Genomic DNA, 19,238 nt, shown 5'->3' with positions numbered 1-19,238 from the left:
TTCTGAAGAAGGGTCTAGACCCGAAACGTCAGCTTTCCTGCTCCTCTGATGCTGCTTGGCCTGCTGTGTTCGTCCAGCTCTACACCTTGTTATCTCAGATTCTCCAGCATCTGCAGTTCCTACTATCTCGGAAGCTCCTAAAGCCTGCCTTTTTATTTCCTTCTTCCTCATTGGCCAAGGGCCTAAATACATCTTCCAGGTAGAGCAACAATTTACTTCTAGTTCTTTCAATCTAGGCTGCTGTATTCACTCGATGTGACTGTCTTTACAATGGCAAGACCAATGCAGATTGGTTTACCTTAGCTCTGCCCATAAGAATGACACAGAGCTTCCAGTTGCTTTCCATTTCAATGTAGCATTTGGTCTCACATTGGCATGTCTGCTCTAGGCTTGCTGCTCTGTTTCAGTGAAATCCAATACAAATTAGAGGAACAACTAAGGCAGTTTACAGCCTTCAGGACACAACACTGAATTTCACAATTTCAGTGCCTCTAAAAGCAGTGTTTCCAGATTTGAAAGTGGACAATGGTAGTGCTAAATGCTACCCAGAGTACTGAATACAAAAACTAGCCGCAAAGTTAGAGGTGCAGCCCTCTCAAGTGAACATAAACAATTCTACAGCACCTCTGAAGAGCAAGGAAGTCCTCCTGGAATAAACAAAAACAGAAATTGCTGGAGAAACTCAACAAGTCTGGCAGCATGTGTGGAAAGAAAGCAGAGTTAACATTTTGAGTCTAGTGACCTCAGTTCTGAAGAAGGATCACTGAGCCTGAAACGTTAACGTTGCCTTCTTGCCATGGATGCTGCCAGAGCTGCTGAGTTTCTCCAGCAATTTCTGTTTTTTTTTGTTTTGTTTCCGATCGCCAGCATCCGCAGTTGTGGTTTATTTTAGCCCTTTTAGAGTCCTGACAGACGCTCATCCTCCCCAACATTAAAAAAACTCGTTATCACACGGTTATTTGGTGGGAGAGTTCCTGCTGTGCACAAATAAGGATGGGTATATGAACAGGAAAGGTTTAGAGAGATATGGGCCAAATGCTGGCAAATGGGACTAGATTAATGTAGAATATCTGATCGTCACGGACGACTCGGACCGAAGGGTCTGTTTCCGTGTTGTACATCTCTATGACTCTTAAGTTTGCAACATTAAAACAGTGACCACACTCCCCAACGCATTGCACTGGTTGTTAAAGCGCTTTGGGAACGCCCCAGGGTCGTAAAAGAGCAACAGTGGTAAAACCTTCTTTAAAAAAAACACACTAATTGTAAAGTGGTTAACGAGATAGATACTCGAAGGGGGACAAAACGTAACAGGGGTACGTGGGAATTGAGACGAATGGGATGGCTCTTTCCAAGGAGATGACACAAGGCAGCGTGATGGGGCCGAGTACCCTGCTTCTGTGCGCTGTATAAAGTGTGCATGATTTCAGGAAGAGCTTCCGTCGGAGTCCTGTCCGGAGCAGCAACCGGCACTACCGCCCGCCGCTAACGACATTCACTCCCTTACCTGCACATTGCCTTTCGTTCGCTGTTTGTTTTTCCCACCCATCGCGAGCCCACTCTCCACCTCGCTGCACTTCCGTTACTTTCAAACGGCCACGACACTCCACATTCCCCGCACCCGCCCCCCAACCTCCCACTGCGCTTGCGCCGAGGCACCCCGTGTGCTCCTCTCTTGAACCAACCGGCCAGAAACAACAACCCTCAACTTGTGTCACATCCCTAAAGAGCCAAGTCCTCATGAGACAGACACGACGGTATTTTGCAGTGATTTGAAGGTGGGAAGTGGCTCGAATAGTGCAAAGTCCGGGGGAATCTAGGTGACGCTGTATTCCAGGGAATTTCGATTTTTGTTTTGGTTACGGTTTCGGCATACGGTTTCCACCTTCTTAAATCCCACTGAGGTCTTTGATTCATAATGAATTTGCAAGCATGTGGATTAGAATACACAACTTGCACCTGTAGCATGATTAACGTCGACTAAACACCTAAGGTGCTTAAAGGAAGCAACATCAGCTAAACAAGGGATGTATTAGGCTGGTGCCCCAAAACCTGGTCAAAGATGAATAGGTTATTTCCAGAGTTCACTCATGAAATCCAGAATGTACTCCCCATTTTCTGAAGGCATGTTTGGTCGTTCGTATTACAGGATGCTGCAAAGGGCACAGTTGGAGTAATGAGGAGTTCTTGAAAAGTTGTGTGACCTTTAGAAAATTACCGATATCATGAAGAAATTTGGACACGATATGACTTTTCAATTTGGTTTGGGAAACTAATGCATGTCTCAAAGTAATATGTTTTGGTGTACGGAAGGATACCAACAACAGTGTTTTAGACGAGTTAAGGTTTATGGAGTGTGGAGGATGTGAAGCTGATTGGGAGAATGTTATAACAATGGAGTCTGAAGACGGAGATGGTGGATTGTGATAGGTGATGTTGTGGACGTGGAAGTAGATATATGGGGGAAGGTAGGAGAGAATTACTTCAGGATTGGAGCAAGAGATCGTTTTGAGGAAGATTTGATATAATAGGAAAGTGGAGGAGAGTAGAAATTCTCAACAGTGATAAAGAAATCTGAATTCCTAGTACTGGTTGGAGTTGTGAGGTAGGACCAGGTAAAAACGATCTCAGAAGATGGTCTGTAGTGGTGAGAAGGAGCCAAAGGTTATCTTAAATTTCCAGAAGATTGTTGGGAATGTCACTGAGAGTCATAGAGTTGTACAGCACAGAAAAAGATCTTTCAATCCAACTTATCCATGCCAATCAGATATTCTTCATTAATCTAGTCCATTTGCTAGCATTTGGTCCATACCCCTCTAAACCCATCTAGATGCATTTTAAATGTTGTAATTGTACAGCCTCCACCACTTCCTCTGGCAGCTCGTTCCATACACGCACCACCCTCTGTGAAAAAATTGCCCCTTAAGTCCCTTTTAATTCTTTCCCTCTCACCTTAAACCTATGCCCTCTAGTTTTGGACTCCCCCATCCTGGGGAAAAGACCTTGGCTATTCACCCTATCCATGCCCCTCATGATTTTATAAACTTCTATAAGGTCACACTTCATCCTCTGTCACTCCAGGGAAAATAGGCCCAGCCTATTCAGCCTCTCCCTATAGCTCAAACCCTCCATCCCTGCCAACATTCTTGTAAATCTTTTCTGAATCCTTTCAAGTTTAACAACATCTCTCCTATAGGATGGAGGCCAGAACTGAACACAGTGTTCCGCAAATGGTCTATCCAATGTCCCATACAGCCTGTTTTCACAGGGAGCCTGAAATGATGATGCTTAATGGTAGATGTGGCAGTGGGTGAAAACCAGTTGTGTATCAAATATACTGAAGTGCCTTTGAACTTTAAGAAGCAGTGATAAGATTCATACTTGGGAAATGATAAGATGGAAAACAATGTGATTTAACAGAAGGGGCATTAAAGTCAGAGAGAGTAATTGAACACCTCAATAGTTGCTGAACTTTTGTGACAGAGGTGGAGGGTTTAACATTGGAGTTTAATTTGTTTTGTTGCAAGTGATCAAGAGAGATATTATTCCATGGCTGACAATACAAGAAATGGTTTGGAAAATAAAGCTGATGAGAAATAACAAGTTGTCGGAGTTGTGGTGTTTATGTTGGTCAGATTAGAAATTGCCATATTGCAAAAGTAATTATTAATTTGTGCTCTCTATCTTAAAATTGAAGATTAACAAACTTTTCTGAATTGTAATTATCATCATAAACATAGAAAACTAACATGACTATAATAAGAAAAAATAATGGAGATAGTATATTAGCACATTGAGAAAATCTGATTAGCTTGTCCTTACAGGACCGAAAACCAAATATCGGATGTTGTGACTTTCTTTCAAAGAAAATCTCGCCTCTGCTTAAGTATTTGGTGCCTCGTTAAGAGTGCAATTCTAATTCTGTTCTCACTGATAAGTACACATTTGGAGATACAACAACGTGAATTTAATTTAAATTTAGCTTGCTTTTTTACAATTTCTTCTGTGAGCTATCTTGTTGCCTGTGAAAAAATCACTCCTTAGCCACCTCCTTTTCATGCCACAAAGTTCTCCTCTGCACTGCCTCCAATATCAAAATGTATGAAATGATGACCAGAAAATGGAAACAGTCTTCCTAAGTGTGATCCATCTAGAATGCTAAAAGATGGAGCACTAATTCTTCAGATGATTTTTGGCTAAGTAATGTAGCATTCTGTTCTAGAAGGGCTCTGCATTAATTGCTCATGTTGAGTGTGTTTTGGTATCAGCTATACCTGTTTCAAGATCATTCCTGGAATATGGTTTATTTTACTTCCTATGTGAAATATTTTATGTTTGACTGTGTTAAATTGTATTTCAGAAATTGCTGCAAAAGCTCAGCAGTCTGGCAACATTTGTGAAATCAGAGGTTAACGTTTTGGGTCCAGTGACCCTTCCTCAATTCTGAGGATCACTGGACCTGAAACGTTAACTCTGATTTCTCCTCACAAATGATACCAGACCTGCTGAGGTTTTTCAGCAACTTCTGTTTTGTTTCTGATTTACAGCATCCACAGCTCTTTTGGTTTTCATTAAAATCTATTTGCCAGTTTATTGCTTATTTCATTTGCCCAACTCATTTCTGCATTTTCTGAGGTAACGTCTCAGGTTCTACTGCTTCTTGAACTTTGGTATCCTTTGCATATTTGCCCACTTCATTATCAGTTTCTGAATCTAGGTCATTTGAATAAATTAACAACAATAATGGTCCCAACTGAGAGGCCTGGAGCAGACAATTAATTTTACCCTAACCATCCCAAGCCCAACATAACTCCACAAGCTTATACACTTCAGTCATGAAACATACTTCAAAACAAGGCTTAATTCTAAAATGTCAGAAGACTAGCTCACAATGAATCCATTTACTCGGAGTTTAAAAAAATCAAGGGTATTTCCCATTTGATATTTTATGAAAATTATATTATAGTTTATTTTTAATCTATTTATAGTAAATGCAAGCTGCTCTTGTTCTCGTCTTTGTGGTGAAAACTGGGCACTTAGAAAAGTGATTTGTTTTGCTTTTAAGTTCTTGAACCATTAGCATTGCGATTGAAGTAACCAGGTGATTACTGTAGCAGTAAAGTCACCAAAACAGACTGGTTTATTTACTCCCAAACTCTATCCTTCCAGAATCCATCTATTCCTGACAAAGACACTGAAATCTAAGGGAATCGGGGTGCACTGTAGCACAATAGGAAACCTATTTGGGAATATTCCTCTGAATTTAATGGTGAGACTTCATTATCATTTTTTAAAACCATTTCCCACCTGGCAACCGGACACATTAACAAACTGACCTGGTGGCAAGAAAGCCAGCAGTCGAAGTCTACAGCCAGGGTCTGTTGGCGCCTGCTGAAACTGACACTTAACAAACATTTTGGAGTTGTTGTTGGCAGATAATCGAAGCCTGGCAATTAAGTCATAAAGTCAAGAAGACATGGGTTACTCTCTTATTAGAGTCAAGTGGTGTTGAGTTTAATCTAAGAGTCACCACACCTCAGGCAAGGGGTGAGATTGAAAAGGACAGTCCTTCATGGTAACCTCAGCCCAGACAGGAATTGAACCCACGCTTTGGTATCATAAACTAGCCATTCAGCCAACTGAGCTAACCAACCCACTGAAATGAGTGGGAGGTAAAGATTGGGAATTGAACGGTGTGTTCAGCCAAATAATTACAAGAAGAAGAAAAGACAGATTGAAGGGTTCAGGTTGTTGGAAGCACACAACAAATAAAGTCTATTCAAACAAATTATTCTTGAGAATGCAAATAGAAAATTCAGCATTGCATTTATTACAAAAAGTTTCTATATAGAAAAGTTATGGCACAGAAATTTCTGGAAATACCTGTGGATGTTACGTTGATGTTTCAGGAGGACATTCAGCCCACTGTGTCTAAATAGGTGAAAAAGATTTATCTAGCCTAATACCACTTTCCAGCTCTTGCTCGGTAGCCCTGTAAGTTATGAGGAGCTCAACATTATATTCAAATTGTTGTTTGAATACTGTCAGTTTATTAACATGTATCTTCTCCAAGCAGTTTATGATAATGGGCCATATGTTGAATTGTTGGTAATTAATAAAAACAATGCTTTTTTGAAACACAATAAGTATAGCAAGCCTTTTAACCTAATCAAGTATTCCAGGTGATGAATCTGAAAGACTTGCTATGATCATTACGGCTTCTTTACCAATCATTACCATTCAGAATATTACTGTCCTCAATATAAATTAATTGAAGATATTACTGCTAAATGGTTTTGCAAATTATCACAATTGATTAATTTAACTTTGTTTTTTGAGAGGTTATCTTTGGTAGAAACTACAGTTAGTGTTTTCAATACGTGTAGCTTTTTCTCTGGCATTGATTAATTAACCAAACATCTACCATAACCATGACTAGATATGTATAATCATAGATTAAAGATTGGAATCATAAGATTGCTAAATTAATACAAAACAAATAAAAGCAACATACAGTACAATCAAAAACATTAAGTAGCTAGTTGAATAAATCAATTGAATAAAGTTATCATGTCAAGAGAGCTGGCAAAGGCACAACAGGCTGAATGGCATCCTTCTCTGCTGTAACCGATGATTCAAAACTGAGGATTTTTTAATAAATGTAACCAGACTTCTAATGTTTGTAGCTGGTTAGGATACTAGATTGTAATATTTAATTCGATAACAGTCACAGCATATCATGGTACATTTAAACAATTGTTTTCATGTTATAAATATAGAATGTTGTGAATGCACAAATAATTTACAACGTTCTTCCTTCAACACCAAAGTACAATTGAAAAACATCTCCACATTCCTTTTCATTTAAAAATTGGTACAGTTGTCCCAGATCCATATGATTTCCCTTGGTACCACGTACATCAAATATTTTTTCTTCAAAATCAGTAAATTTGCGAAACATTTGCATTGCAGCCTCTGTGCCATTGTTTGTGATGTCCAATGTAGCATCTTCTCTGTGGCGGATTAGAATCCTCTTCCAGGTCAACCGTTTAGCTCTGGAAAGTGATGAAAATAGGTTACAATGAGATGAAACACATGATATGAGTCTTGGTACATCATAATACAGTGTGTGGTTTTGGAGTGTTTGTATCTAGCATATCACCACTTAGTTTCCACTATTAGTATTACTGCTCTGGGAACTTATCAAAGTTCAGGCCAGCAAGTTAGTCAAATACTATTCACCTTTATTAAAATTATTGCTGAGATTCATTATTGGTCCCTAATTTTCCAAGTGTCAATTAATTTTCTTCTGGATTAAGGGCTGTCACATTTCCCGCCACTGACATTGGACCGACTTGATCTGATATCAACAGATTTATGCTTCACATTTTTTCTGGAACAGGGGCAGAACATTTACAGTCCTCCAGTGCTTTGAAACCACTCCTATATGTAAGGAAAATTAGAAGATTGTAGTTAAAGTCTCCTCAATTTCTATTATATTTCCCCACAGTGAATTAAGAAGAATTCCACTGGTTGTAGTGACCGGTCTACTTTGAGAATTGTGAACCTTTCAAGCGCCTGTTCTATCAGCCTATTATTATGACTACTTCTTCCTTCACTGCCACATTATCAGCAGACTCATTTTCAGTAAAAAAAAGGAACTCATTTAGTACTTCAACTATGCCCTTTACCTCTACAATTAATTAATTAATTCACTCATCCCCACTTTACTTAGACTACACATATTATAAAAAATACCGCCCTTTGGAATGCCTACTTGTTGAGACAGTAGAGCATGCTGTCTGGGACATGAATGGCCCTATTGTATAGGTAGCTGAAGGGAGAAAGAGATCAAACCAATTCTGGTAAATTTGTTTCTTTTCTCATAACCTTTCATTGTTGATTAATGGGAGGATTGTAGCATAACCATGTATGGCCAAATAATTCAGATATCTGCACTAGAAATGAGTAAAGGACTTGTGGGTTTAGTTAGAGGTTTCTGGTCAAAATCAAGTGACAAATGCTGAGGCTTCAACAGCAGATTAAGGTCTGGAGAAAAGGAAACCTATAAAATATTAGAATAATGGTATCGGTAATCAAGGAGGGTGACTGCGATAACAAAATTAACATCAAACAGGAGGAAATATTTGCAACTTTAGCAGGCTTAAAATTGGATAAATCCCCAGGACTGGATGAGATGTATTGTAGACTGTTGTGGGAAACAAGAGAGAAGATTGAAAGGACCTTAATATTAATTTTAAAATCCCTTCTGCACACAGCAGAGGTTTGGAAGACAGCTATTCTGGTACCATTATTCAAGGAAGTGATAGGGACAAATCATGGAAATACAGGTCAGCAGCTCCAGCATCAATAATAGGGAAAATTTTGGAGAAAAATTGACAGGCAAAATTTTCATCTCCCTGAAAAGACAATAATTAATCAAAGATAGTCATCATGGTTTTGTCAAGGAGAGACGTATATTTGAGTGAAATTTCATGAGGAGACTTCAGTAAAGCATTTAACAAGGCGTCACATAGAAGACTGGTTAAGAAGCCAACAGCCTTTGGAATCTGGGCAAATTGTCAAATTGGATCTCAAATTGGCTTAGTGGCAGACAGCAGAGTGTACTGACTAAAGGTGGTTTTTTGACTGGAAGCCTGTCTCGAGAGCAGACTGCAGGATTTGGTGCTGGGTCCTTTACTATTTGTAGTGTTCATTAATGATTTAGTCACGAATACATGAGGTTTTATCAGTATGTTTGCAGATGACACAAAAATTGGTGGTGTGGTAAATAGGAGGAAAACTTTAGACTGTAGGAAGATACAGATGGGCTGGTCAGATGTGCAGAACAGTGGCAGATGGAGGTTAAACCTGGAAAGTGTGAAGTCATGCATTTTGGGAGGTCTAACAAGGCAAGGGAGTACAAAAATGGTAGGACTAGCTTAATGTTGTCTGGTGTACTAGGTCAAAATCCTAGAATTCTCTCCCAAACGGCATTATGGGTATACCTACAGCACGTGGACTGCAGCAGTTCAAGAAGGCAGTTTACCACCACCTGCTCAAGGCGAATTAGAGACAGGCAATAAATGTGGGCCAGCCAGCAATGCCCACTTCCCACAATTACATTATTTTTAAAACAGTGCATACTATAAGGTTAAAGGCAAGAGGACAAATGGACAGGGTGGTTAAGGCGGCATATGGGATATTTGTCTTTATTGCTGATGCATGGAATACAAGATCTGGGATGTCATGATGGAGCTTATAAAATGGTGGTTAGGCCATAGCTGGAGTACTGTGTGCAGTTCTGGTTGGCAGTCTATACAAAGGGTGTGATTGCATTGGAGAGGGTACAGAAGAGATTCACCAGAATGTCGCCCATACTGGAGTGTTTCAGCTATTTAGAGAGTCGCACAGGTTAGGGCTGTTTTTCTTGGAGCAGTGAAGGTGGGGAGATCTGATTGAGGTGTACAGAATTATGAGGGAAATATATAGGTCAATAGGAATAAACTTTTCCCTTTACTACAGTGTTCAATTACTAAGGACATAGATTTACGGTAAGGACAGAAGGTTTATAGAGATTTAAGGAGAGATGTGTTCACTGAGAGGGTTGTGGATATCTGGAACTCACTGCCTGAAAGGGTGGGAGAAGCAGGAAGCATTACAACATTTAAGAACTATTTAGCAATTGAAACTCTGTGGAATACAAGTGCTAGAAGACTGGATTAGAATAGATAGATGTTTGATGACTGTCATGGACACTGCAGCTGTAAGGCCTCTTTCTGTGCTGCAATACTCTACGGACCTTTTGTTTTATATTTACATTGTGCTGTTAATGTAATAAAACATTCCAATATGCTAAACAAGAGCATTATAACAAGACACCAAGCCACATTAGGAGATATTAAGTCAAATGATTAAGACTTCAGTCAAAAGATAGAAAGGAGTAAAATAAACTGAAAAAAGGAGGAAGGCAAGATAAGAGGGAGAGTGGGGAGATGGAATTCCAGAGCATTCAGCTCGCCAATTAAATGCATGGCTACCACTGGCAAAACAATTAAAATTGAGATGTACAAGTATCCTGAAAGACTGTAGGAATAGCTAAGTGTTGTTCAACTGGAGGAGATTTTGGATACAGGGAGAGGCTTGGCCATGGGGTCTCTGAAATCAAGCTTGAGATTTTTACAATTGAGACATTACTCAACAGTGAGTTAATATAAGTCAATGAGCACAAGGGTATTAGGCAAAAAGGTCTCAGTGTGTCATAAGACATGGCCAGCAGAGGTTTGAATCACTTCTCATTTACAGAGGGCAAAGTATGGGAGACTTGGCAGGAACGCCATGGGAAGAGTCATATCCAGAGATAACAAGGGCATAGAGAGATTCAGCAGGAAATGAGATAAGACAGGGGCAAAGTTGAGTGATGTTATGGAGGTAGAAATAGGTGGTCTTAGTGATGGCACAAATGTGTCTTCAGAAGTCATCTCAGGGTCAAATATGATACTAAGATTATGAACAGACTGATTTAGCTGCAGACTGTTGCCAAGGAGAGGACTGGAGTTGGTAGTTAGGGAAATTTGGAGCATGAGCTGAAATCAACAGCTTCAATCTTTCCAATATTTAAGCGGAAAAATGTCTGCTTGTTGCATTAGTAGTCTGATAACTTACCAACAGTGGAGGGATCAAGAATTGTGACAGTGAGGTAGTCAAGTGTTGTCAATGTATACATGAAAACTACACTAGTTTTGAATGATGCCACGGAGGGCAATGTGAAATGAGAGACAGAAGGGGCCAAGGAATAGATAGTAGGAGGAAATGCCATTGTAGGTGATTCTCTGGCTATACTTGGATAATTAATGGAATCAGGTCAGAGGTTGCACCCAGCAAGACAATTGTGGACAGGAATTGGATGATGATAATCTGGCTGACTGTTGTAATCAGATAGGATGTCATTTGTGACGTTGAATAGAGGTATTTCAGTCCTGCACAAGGACGGAAACCAAATTGGAAGGATTCAGTATGGACTTTATGGAAAGATGGGTGTGGTTTTGTAAGGTGACAACATGTTCAAAGGCTCTAGAGAGGAAAGGGAAATTTGCAGTGAGATAGTAGTTTGCACGGACAGTTGGATAAAGGCTTTTTTTTTTATGAGAAGGGTGATTGCAGCAAATATAAAGAAGAGAGAACCATTGAGAGAGTAGGGTTAACACAGGGACAAGAAGGGGTGGGTGAGTCATCAGCTGTTTAATGGAAGTAGGGTTAAGGGAGTATAACAGGAGATAGAAAAGTTCATAGCTACACATATTACTAATATTTGTGTTGTGTAAATTCAAAAATTCAATAGCACGACAGAGTCTAGACTAGAAAAATGTTGGCCTAAACCAGAACAGCACGGAAGGGAGAAACAAATTTTTTCAGACCTGTCAGTGGGAAATTTAATAATGACAATTTTGTGCCCTAAAACCATGCATTTCTTGATGGTACTTATTCTGATGCAGCGAATAACGAATCAAATTCAAACCTTGCCCAGTATTCTTCACATGCATCCTGTGGCCCTTCCACGCAAATCACACCAGGTTTGCCAGGCATACTGAACCCAGTAAGTGAAAGTTCTTTTGCCCACTCGAGAATATTCTTTCTCTTTTCTTTATTATAGATGTGATGGCTGTAGATCCAGAGTCGAGTACAAGTTACGTTTTTGGTTCCAGCAGGTTGTCTGTTTTCAGTTGCAATAGTTTCTTTACTCATGTATTTGGCTGCATGGTCTTTGATCCATTCAATTGCATTCAACATGCAAATCTCACCACAACAATTTTGTCTTAGATACTCATGAAGGTCCATATTTAATTGCGCTTGCTGTGTTCTGTATAAAGCGTCTGATCTGGAAACAAAATATCAGTTACTTCAAACTGGAGTTATCTGGTTTACGGTACTTATACACAGAAAAATCAAAGTATCTGTTCAACTCTGCTCTGAGGAATTATGTTCCTTTTTAAATACTTTTTTCCATAATTGTACTAATAGCATTTGGTAAGACAGATGGTAGTAAATATTTTGAATATGGATATTTTCACCAACATTTATGATGGAATTTCCACCCAAAATGTTACGTTTGTCAACCTTTTTCGAGATGCTAATGGATCTACTAAATCTTTTTAGCATTTTCAGTTTTTATTTTAAGAGTGTGCAGCTTCTTGCTTTGTTCAAACCATCCATAGTTTTACTGGCTCCCATGATGATAAACCACTTATTGTCATCAGCAATCACTCGTTAAAGAGTATGATTGTTTACCTAGGAATAACTAAACCACTTATACTACACAGTGGAAAACTACAACTCCAAGTTTTCTATAATAATCACATGGGCAGACCTGATGGAATCTTGGAGTGGCAACCATCAGCATTTTTCTATTAGTAGAACCTAATTGGGGTGGGTGGGGAAGGAGGGCACAGTGGCACAGTGGCTCAATGGTTAGCACTGCTGCCTCACAGCACCGGGGACCCAGGTTCGATTCCACCCTCAGGCAACTGTGTGTGGAGTTTGCACATTCTCCCCGTGTCTGCGTGGATTTCCTCCGAGTGCTCCAGTTTCGTCCCACAGTCCAAAGATTGTGTAGCTTAGGTGGATTGGGCATACTAAATTGCCTGTAGTATTCAGGGATGTGTAAATTAGGTGGGTTATAGGGGGATGGGTCTGGGTGGGATGCTCTGAGGGTCTGTGTGGACTTGATGGGCTGAAGGGCCTGTTTCTGCACTGTAGGGGTTCTACGATCTACATGTCCAAAGGAGCATCTAACTGCTGAACCTATTTGAATTATGTATGCTACACACCTGTCTTCAAGACTGCTCAACTACTGAGGTCAACCCTTTAAAGGAAAAGTGGAAGATGAACATCAATGTTTAGCTGCTGGAACATTGACAGTATCCCATAATATAGTCCCGTTAAGTGAGCTGAGCACAAATTTCAAATTAGGTCACTCGCAGTGCACATTCAAAATGCCATTATACTGGATTTTTTAAACATTGCTATCAGTCTGAATATTTAAAATACCAGAGTAATTGCACTTCTCCTTTGGGGGATAAAAATGTGGACAGCAAGCCACACAGTTTGTAGCTGCCTCTTGGCTATAATAGCAGCTTCCATTGTGTGCAGGAAAGCAAGGTATGGGAAACTACAAGAGAAGAAACTAATTGACTTATGAAATCTCAACTGTTCCTCACAAAAATAAATTTATTGTAATGTAAATTATGGCAAACACAAACAAGTGAACCCGAAACTGAATCAATAAACAATTTCTGGTTAACCAACATAGTTTGAAAATGTTTTGCTTAAAATGTTTCTTTTCTACCAGCCAATTAGCATGATGATTTGACTTTTTCTTAAAATAAACTGTTACACAAATCCATTCATGCCTGTACTGTACCTTGTTGAAATTTCTGGTATCACTGCTGGATAATTTGGAGGAAAGGAACAAGATAATGCACAAACTACCTATAACAAAAAAGTAATGAAAAATTAAAGGAAATTACTTCACATGTATAATTATTGAAAGGAGTCAAAAGGATGTACATTTCATAAATCATTCTAATACGGCCAATACCAACATTAGGAGTGTCCAGCTGTAGTCGTACTGTGTATTGCAGTCTTGAGGTTGGTGGGATGAGAATCTTGCCCTGCACATAGTCTCTGAGATCTATTAAGGCCAATTGATCATCCACTGAAAGTTCATTCGGAAACATGCTGAACAGTAGTTCCAGTTCAGATAGCTGGGCCTCAGCATTAGCAGGACTGGTCATTTTTGAAAGTATGGCTTTGAAAAGTGTGAGAACCCAACTGAAAACATAAAAAAAGGAAGTTAACATTCTGCATATCAATTGTCAATTATGTAAATGTGATATTACATTTCTCAAGGGAAATTTCTCCAAAACTTTCCTATAATATGCATGGAAGTGTCCATGTGTGGAGTTACCTCACTCCTGATGCAACTGCGTGTAAGTAAATGGTCGGGACATCATTGGAAATACAGTACGTTATTTTCTAAGTGCATTCATTTTATCTAAAGCATAATCAAGCTCATTACCTGCAGCAAATTGGCAATGTAACAAAATTTGAAGTCTCCCAAGCTTAATTCAATAAAATTACTCACACCCTAGTGCACTGAAATGTCATTACTAATTGAATTTCTAGTTTCCATGGCCTTTCTACAGCTGAGTCTACATCCCAAAATCACCATGTCTAGTACACAAGTACAAAAAGTAATCAGAAAGGCCTTTTATTTCAAAGCACTAGAATAAATAAGTGAGGAAGTAAAACTTCACTTGTACAGCTTTCATCAAATCCTATCTGGAGTACAGCATTTTATTTTGGCCATGGACCTCAGGCCTTGTTAGGGCTATTGTTCAGATTTACCTGAATGATATCAGGGTTTAAAAGGTTGAACTATTCAGCCATTTTTCATATATGTGACTTGTATTCCCTGCACTTCTAAGGTTGAGGGATGATTTAATCGACATGTTTAAAATTATGATGGGATAATAATAAGTTAGTTGTGGCAAAGCTCTTTCTTCTGGACGACAATTGTAAAACGTCAGCAACAGTTCTGAATGTTCCAGCTCATACTTTACAGTTATCTGCCAGAAAGGTAAAACCAGTAATGTCTGACTCATTGTTACAACTTTGAGTCTACCATAGTTACAGCAACAAGTGTAGGTTTGGGTTGAAAAGTGGCAGGTAACATTCATGCCACCAAAATGCAGGGCAGTGACCATCTCTAATAAGACAGAAAATAACCACTTCCCTTTGACATTCAATGGCATTAGCATCACTGAATCCCCCACGATCAACATCTTCGGGTTGCCATTGACCAGAAACTGAACTGGACTTGCCAGATAAACATGATGTAGAGGTGCCGGTGTTGGACTGGGGTGGACATGGTCAGAAATCACACAACGCCAGGTTACAGTCCAACAGGTTTATTTGAAAACACAAGCTTTCGGAGCTTCAGTCCTTCTTCGGGTGTTAGTGAGAGAGGTAGTATCAGACATACAATTTATAAGTAAAAGATCAAAGATTCACACCGTTACAAAGATGTACTAAACAAACCTAAGATGCTGCTAAATCTTTAATCAGTTAAAATGTTTTAATTGATTTAATTGATTAACCAAATTAATCCCCAAATTCTTTTCAAGTCACAGTCCTAAGAGAACTAAAGGTTTTATCAGTGTAAAGAAAAGGTGACATTTTAGGTTAGACAATGCATGTTAGGTGCGAGACCTTGTTTAGAATCGGTTTGTATTTTGGTTTAGAGTCAGACTGGTTTTATTTCTAAAGTAGGAATTTATAAATCACCACAGTGACTGACTGTCTTTAGATTGTGTGCTTTTTGAACAAAATATCTGCAAATGCAAATTCACCCAATAGACTCGTATGTGTGTGAAGGAAACGGAGAGAATGTGAGTGAGTGTGCACGTGTGGGAGAGAGAGAGGCAGTGTGTGTATGAGAGAGGATCTGTGTGAGTGTTAGAGTGTATAGTGTGGTGGGGTCACCTGTAGTGCGACATGAACCCAAGATCCTGGTTGAGACCGTCCTCATGGGTATCAAACTTGGCTATCAGCCTCTGCAACTCTGCAATGTTGCGTGTCCCAAAGTCCGCCATGGAGGACATTTACCCGAAGATCCAAGGCCGAATGTCCTTCACCGCTGATTCTAACCAAGGCCTCACACCTAACCTGCATTGTCTGACCTAAAATGTCACCTCTTCTTTAGTTCTCTCAGGACCATGACTTCAAAGGAATTCAGGGATTTACATATACATATTAATCAATTAAAACCTTCTAACTGGTTAAAGATTTAACAGCATCTTAGGTTTGTTTAGTACGTCCTCATCAATGGTGTGAACATTTGATCTTTTACTTATATATCCTGTGTCTGATACTACCTCTCTCACTAACACCTGAAGGAGGACTGAGGATCCGAAAGCTTGAGATTTCAAATAAACTATAACCTGGTGTTGTGTGATTTCTGACCTTGCCAGATAAACACAGTGGCTACAGAAACAGGTCACATGCCAGGAATACTGCAGCAAGTAACTCACCTCCAGACTTAGAGTCATAAAGTCATAGACCCACACAGCATGGAAACAGACCCTTCGGTCCAACCAGTCCATGCCAACCATAATCCCTAATTCCACCTGCCTGCGCTTGGCCCAGATCCCTCCAAACATTTCTTATTCATGTACTTACCTAAATGTCTTTTCAAAGCCTGTCCACAATCTACAAGGCATGAGTCAGGAGTGTGATAGAATACTCCACTCTTGTCTAAATGAGCACAGATCCAACAAAACTGAAGAAGGTTGACACAATCCAGGACAAAACAGCCTGCTTTATTGGCATCACTCCACCACCATTGCACTGCAGAAATTCACCAAAGATCCTTGGACCGCACTTCCAAATCCCCAACCGCTAACAACAGCACCACCTGCATGTTTGCCTCCAAGCCACTCACGACCCTAACTTGGAAATATATTACCATTCCTTTAGTGTCACTGGGTCAAAATCCTGGAATTATCTCTAACTATTGAGAGTCCAACTACAGTACATGAACTGCACAGTTCAAGAAGACAGCTGACCACCACCATCTTAAGGCCAACTAGAGATGGGCAATGGATGCCAGCAAGGCCCACATCTCAAGTGAATAAAATGATCTGTGCATCTTACTATTATGGTCCAATTCTAACAATATTATCAAAGTATCTTCAGTGTACTTCCACTCCTTCACCAAAATTGCCAATTTGTAGCTGCACAGCACTGCCCAACTCTAACATGTGCTCATCTGCACTTTCATGATCTCTCGGTTCAATTACTCAAAAACTCTTCTTGAGACTTCAATTATTTCCACAAACTTTATGATCAATGTAGTCCTCCAATTTTGGCTCCTTCTTCGTTTCTTACTTTATTTAACTGCTTCACCGTGTTTTCAGTTCCCCGGGCCCTAAGCTCTGGAATTCCCTCCCTAAACCATTCTAACCTCCTTTAAGATGATCCTTAAAACCTGTCTCTGACTATGTGTTTGGTCATGGGACCTGATATCTCTTTCTGTGATTTGTTGCTAAAAATACTCGTTAAGTTCTTTAGGACATATTGCTGTATAAATCTAAGTTGTTTGCTGCTGGTTACTAATAGGAACAGAAGATTTACTCTAGATTTCCGCTGCTAAACTTTATTTCCTACGAAAAGGGAGAGACTTTTGGCCTAATCTTAAAACTGAAAAAAAATTCTCGCAGCTTGAAACAAATTGCTGGATAAACTCAGTAGGTCTAGCAGCATCTGTGGGGAAAAAAAAACAGAGTTAACTTTTCAAGTCCAATGACCCTTCTTCAGAATAGTTCTGATGTTGCCAGACCTGCTGAGTTTCTCTGCAATTTCTGTTTTTTTTTCTGATTTCCAGCATCCACAGTTCTTTGTTGCATTCTCACAAATTGACCTGTTCCAGCATGGAGATCACACTTGTGGATGAAAAGTGACTAATTTTGTGATAAATTTACAATGAACATTTGTTCAACAGCTAAGATGAAGAGTTAAAGGTAAGTTTGACTGGTGCTATTTTTTTTAAGAGCTATCCTAGCAACGTCTTTATGAATTGCTTCAGCCATTCCACCTTTCAAAAGCTCAACTGAAGAGATTGTTATCAAAGCTGCTATTCTTTCTGTAGTTAAAACAAACTCTTCCACTCAATTGGAAACTGAATATTTTCAGACATACCTGTGAATTAGGAGCAGTAACAAGCTATTCAGTCCCTTGAGCCTTCTTCACCACTTGTAAAGATCATGACTGATCCAAATGTGGCTTCAATTCCATTTTTTTTATCTGATCACATAACACTTGACTCCCCTGTTAATCAATAAGCTATTAACTCAGCCTTAGATATACTCAGTGTACCAGGCTCCCTACTCTACGGAAGCAAATCAACAAGTTATTGGCCTTTAAGAGAAAAAATATTTTCATCTCAGTCCTGACCTCCTCTTAAACAGTCTATCCCTGCACACCCCCACCCCAAACTCCTGTATTGCTCATTAGTAGAAACATCCTTGTAGCAACCACCCTATTAAGTTCCTTCATATTTCAATATGATTACCACACAAACTCGAATAAGTGAAGGCCCAACCTGGTCAACGTTTCCTCTTAAGACAGGCCATTCATCCCAGTAATACATTGAATGACTATTTGATGAACTGTTTCTAATGCAATTCTATCCTTGAAGTAGGAAGATCAAAAGTGTACAGAGTACTTCTGTTGTGGTCTCATTAAACACAGCAGTGCGTTAAAACTTCCCTATTTGTATATTCCATTCACCTTGCAATAACGGACAATGAAAGTTCAATTTGACTTGAATCATTTGTTATACCCCCATTCAAGCTTTATGTGATTCATCTACCAGGTTCTTCTGTGTTTAAGTTCTGCGGTTTCTCTCTATTTAAATACTTTACATTTCCTATGCTTTCTAGTTCTTCAAAAATTGCTGAACGAATTTACGAACACTGTATTTAATAGTGAACTGCCATCACAAATAACACCATTGTCGTTGCACTTTCTTCAGTCTCTCTTGCCGTTGTCAAAAAATGTCATCGTACTTTCGGAAGGAAACAAAAGCTTTGACCGATGTGTATAAATACTTCCTTAAAGTCCGAAACACCCAAATGACATTTAATGGAGCATTTACACACCTAAATAAACACAACGACGACTATAAAAGACCTGGTCAAAGCTTAACTTAAATGGAAGTTAAATGTAAATATGTCCGGGCAAGTTAAACCTGTTCTTATTTAGGGAGGGGATGGAATACCAAATAAATATAATACCTGCCTATGGCCTGACAGGTCAGTTATGAGCCATTTTTATATGAAATGGAACGGTGTCCAGTACCTGATTGAACCACTCTGTCGCCGCGCCTCTCGGCCCCCGGAACCGCTGCTGATTCCTGGCACTTCCCGGACACCGTCCGCACCGTTCGGTTGCGCATGCGCCATGGTGCATGCTGCTGACCAGCCTGGAGATCCCGCGAGGTAGCGGCCTTCACCGGAGACCGGCAGGTAATAGGGCGCAGGGGAGGGAACAGGCACCAGGAGGGAGAGCTACTCACCCACCCACTGACCACCAACCACCAAAAGGGAGAGGGGGAGTAGGAAGGGGAGAGGGAGGAGAAGGGACCCATAGGTAAGGGTTAGGGGAAGGGCCCCGTGGAT

The 19,238-nt window shown here is 39.8% G+C and overlaps 3 protein-coding genes across 7 annotated transcripts in view; 1 reads left to right on the top strand and 2 right to left on the bottom strand.

Moving 5' to 3' along the window:
- The window catches only part of ltn1 (listerin E3 ubiquitin protein ligase 1), a 129,267-nt gene extending 127,622 nt beyond the window's left edge, over positions 1-1,645 (bottom strand). For both annotated transcript variants that reach the window (XM_048603365.1, XM_048603366.1), the window contains exon 1: positions 1,508-1,645. In XM_048603365.1, the coding sequence (XP_048459322.1) occupies positions 1,508-1,549 (42 nt within the window). In that variant the 5' untranslated portion in view covers positions 1,550-1,645. The remainder of the gene's footprint in view (positions 1-1,507) is intronic.
- A 109-nt stretch (positions 1,646-1,754) lies between these two features.
- LOC109918436 (ubiquitin carboxyl-terminal hydrolase 16-like) overlaps positions 1,755-19,238 on the top strand; it is a 29,720-nt gene continuing 12,236 nt past the window's right edge. The window contains exon 1 of one of the 3 annotated variants that reach the window (XM_048603371.1): positions 1,755-1,778. Coding sequence is in view for 1 of the 3 variants with exons in the window: in XM_048603367.1 (XP_048459324.1) it covers positions 19,028-19,085 (58 nt within the window). In the remaining 2 variants the exon portion in view is untranslated. Of the gene's footprint in view, positions 1,779-17,558; positions 17,580-18,997; positions 19,086-19,238 lie in introns of those variants that run through there. The other 2 variants (XM_048603370.1, XM_048603367.1) reach the window with 2 other exon arrangements.
- rwdd2b (RWD domain containing 2B) lies at positions 5,810-19,028 on the bottom strand. Of its 2 annotated transcripts, none has more exons than XM_020534129.2 (5): positions 18,919-19,028; positions 13,602-13,830; positions 13,421-13,488; positions 11,519-11,878; positions 5,810-7,055 (listed from the first exon to the last, which is right to left on the bottom strand). In XM_020534129.2, the coding sequence occupies exons 1-5, from the start codon at positions 19,020-19,022 to the stop codon at positions 6,803-6,805; spliced, it is 1,014 nt and encodes a 337-aa protein (XP_020389718.1). In that variant the 5' UTR covers positions 19,023-19,028; the 3' UTR covers positions 5,810-6,802. The 2 variants fall into 2 exon arrangements, with proteins under 2 accessions (XP_020389718.1, XP_048459330.1); XM_048603373.1 differs by having other exon boundaries at positions 18,855-18,957.

Source organism: Rhincodon typus, chromosome 11, assembly GCF_021869965.1.
Source record: "Rhincodon typus isolate 14 chromosome 11, sRhiTyp1.1, whole genome shotgun sequence".
NCBI classification, from domain to species: Eukaryota; Metazoa; Chordata; class Chondrichthyes; order Orectolobiformes; family Rhincodontidae; genus Rhincodon; species Rhincodon typus.
This window is presented reverse-complemented; position numbering and strand designations above follow the sequence as displayed.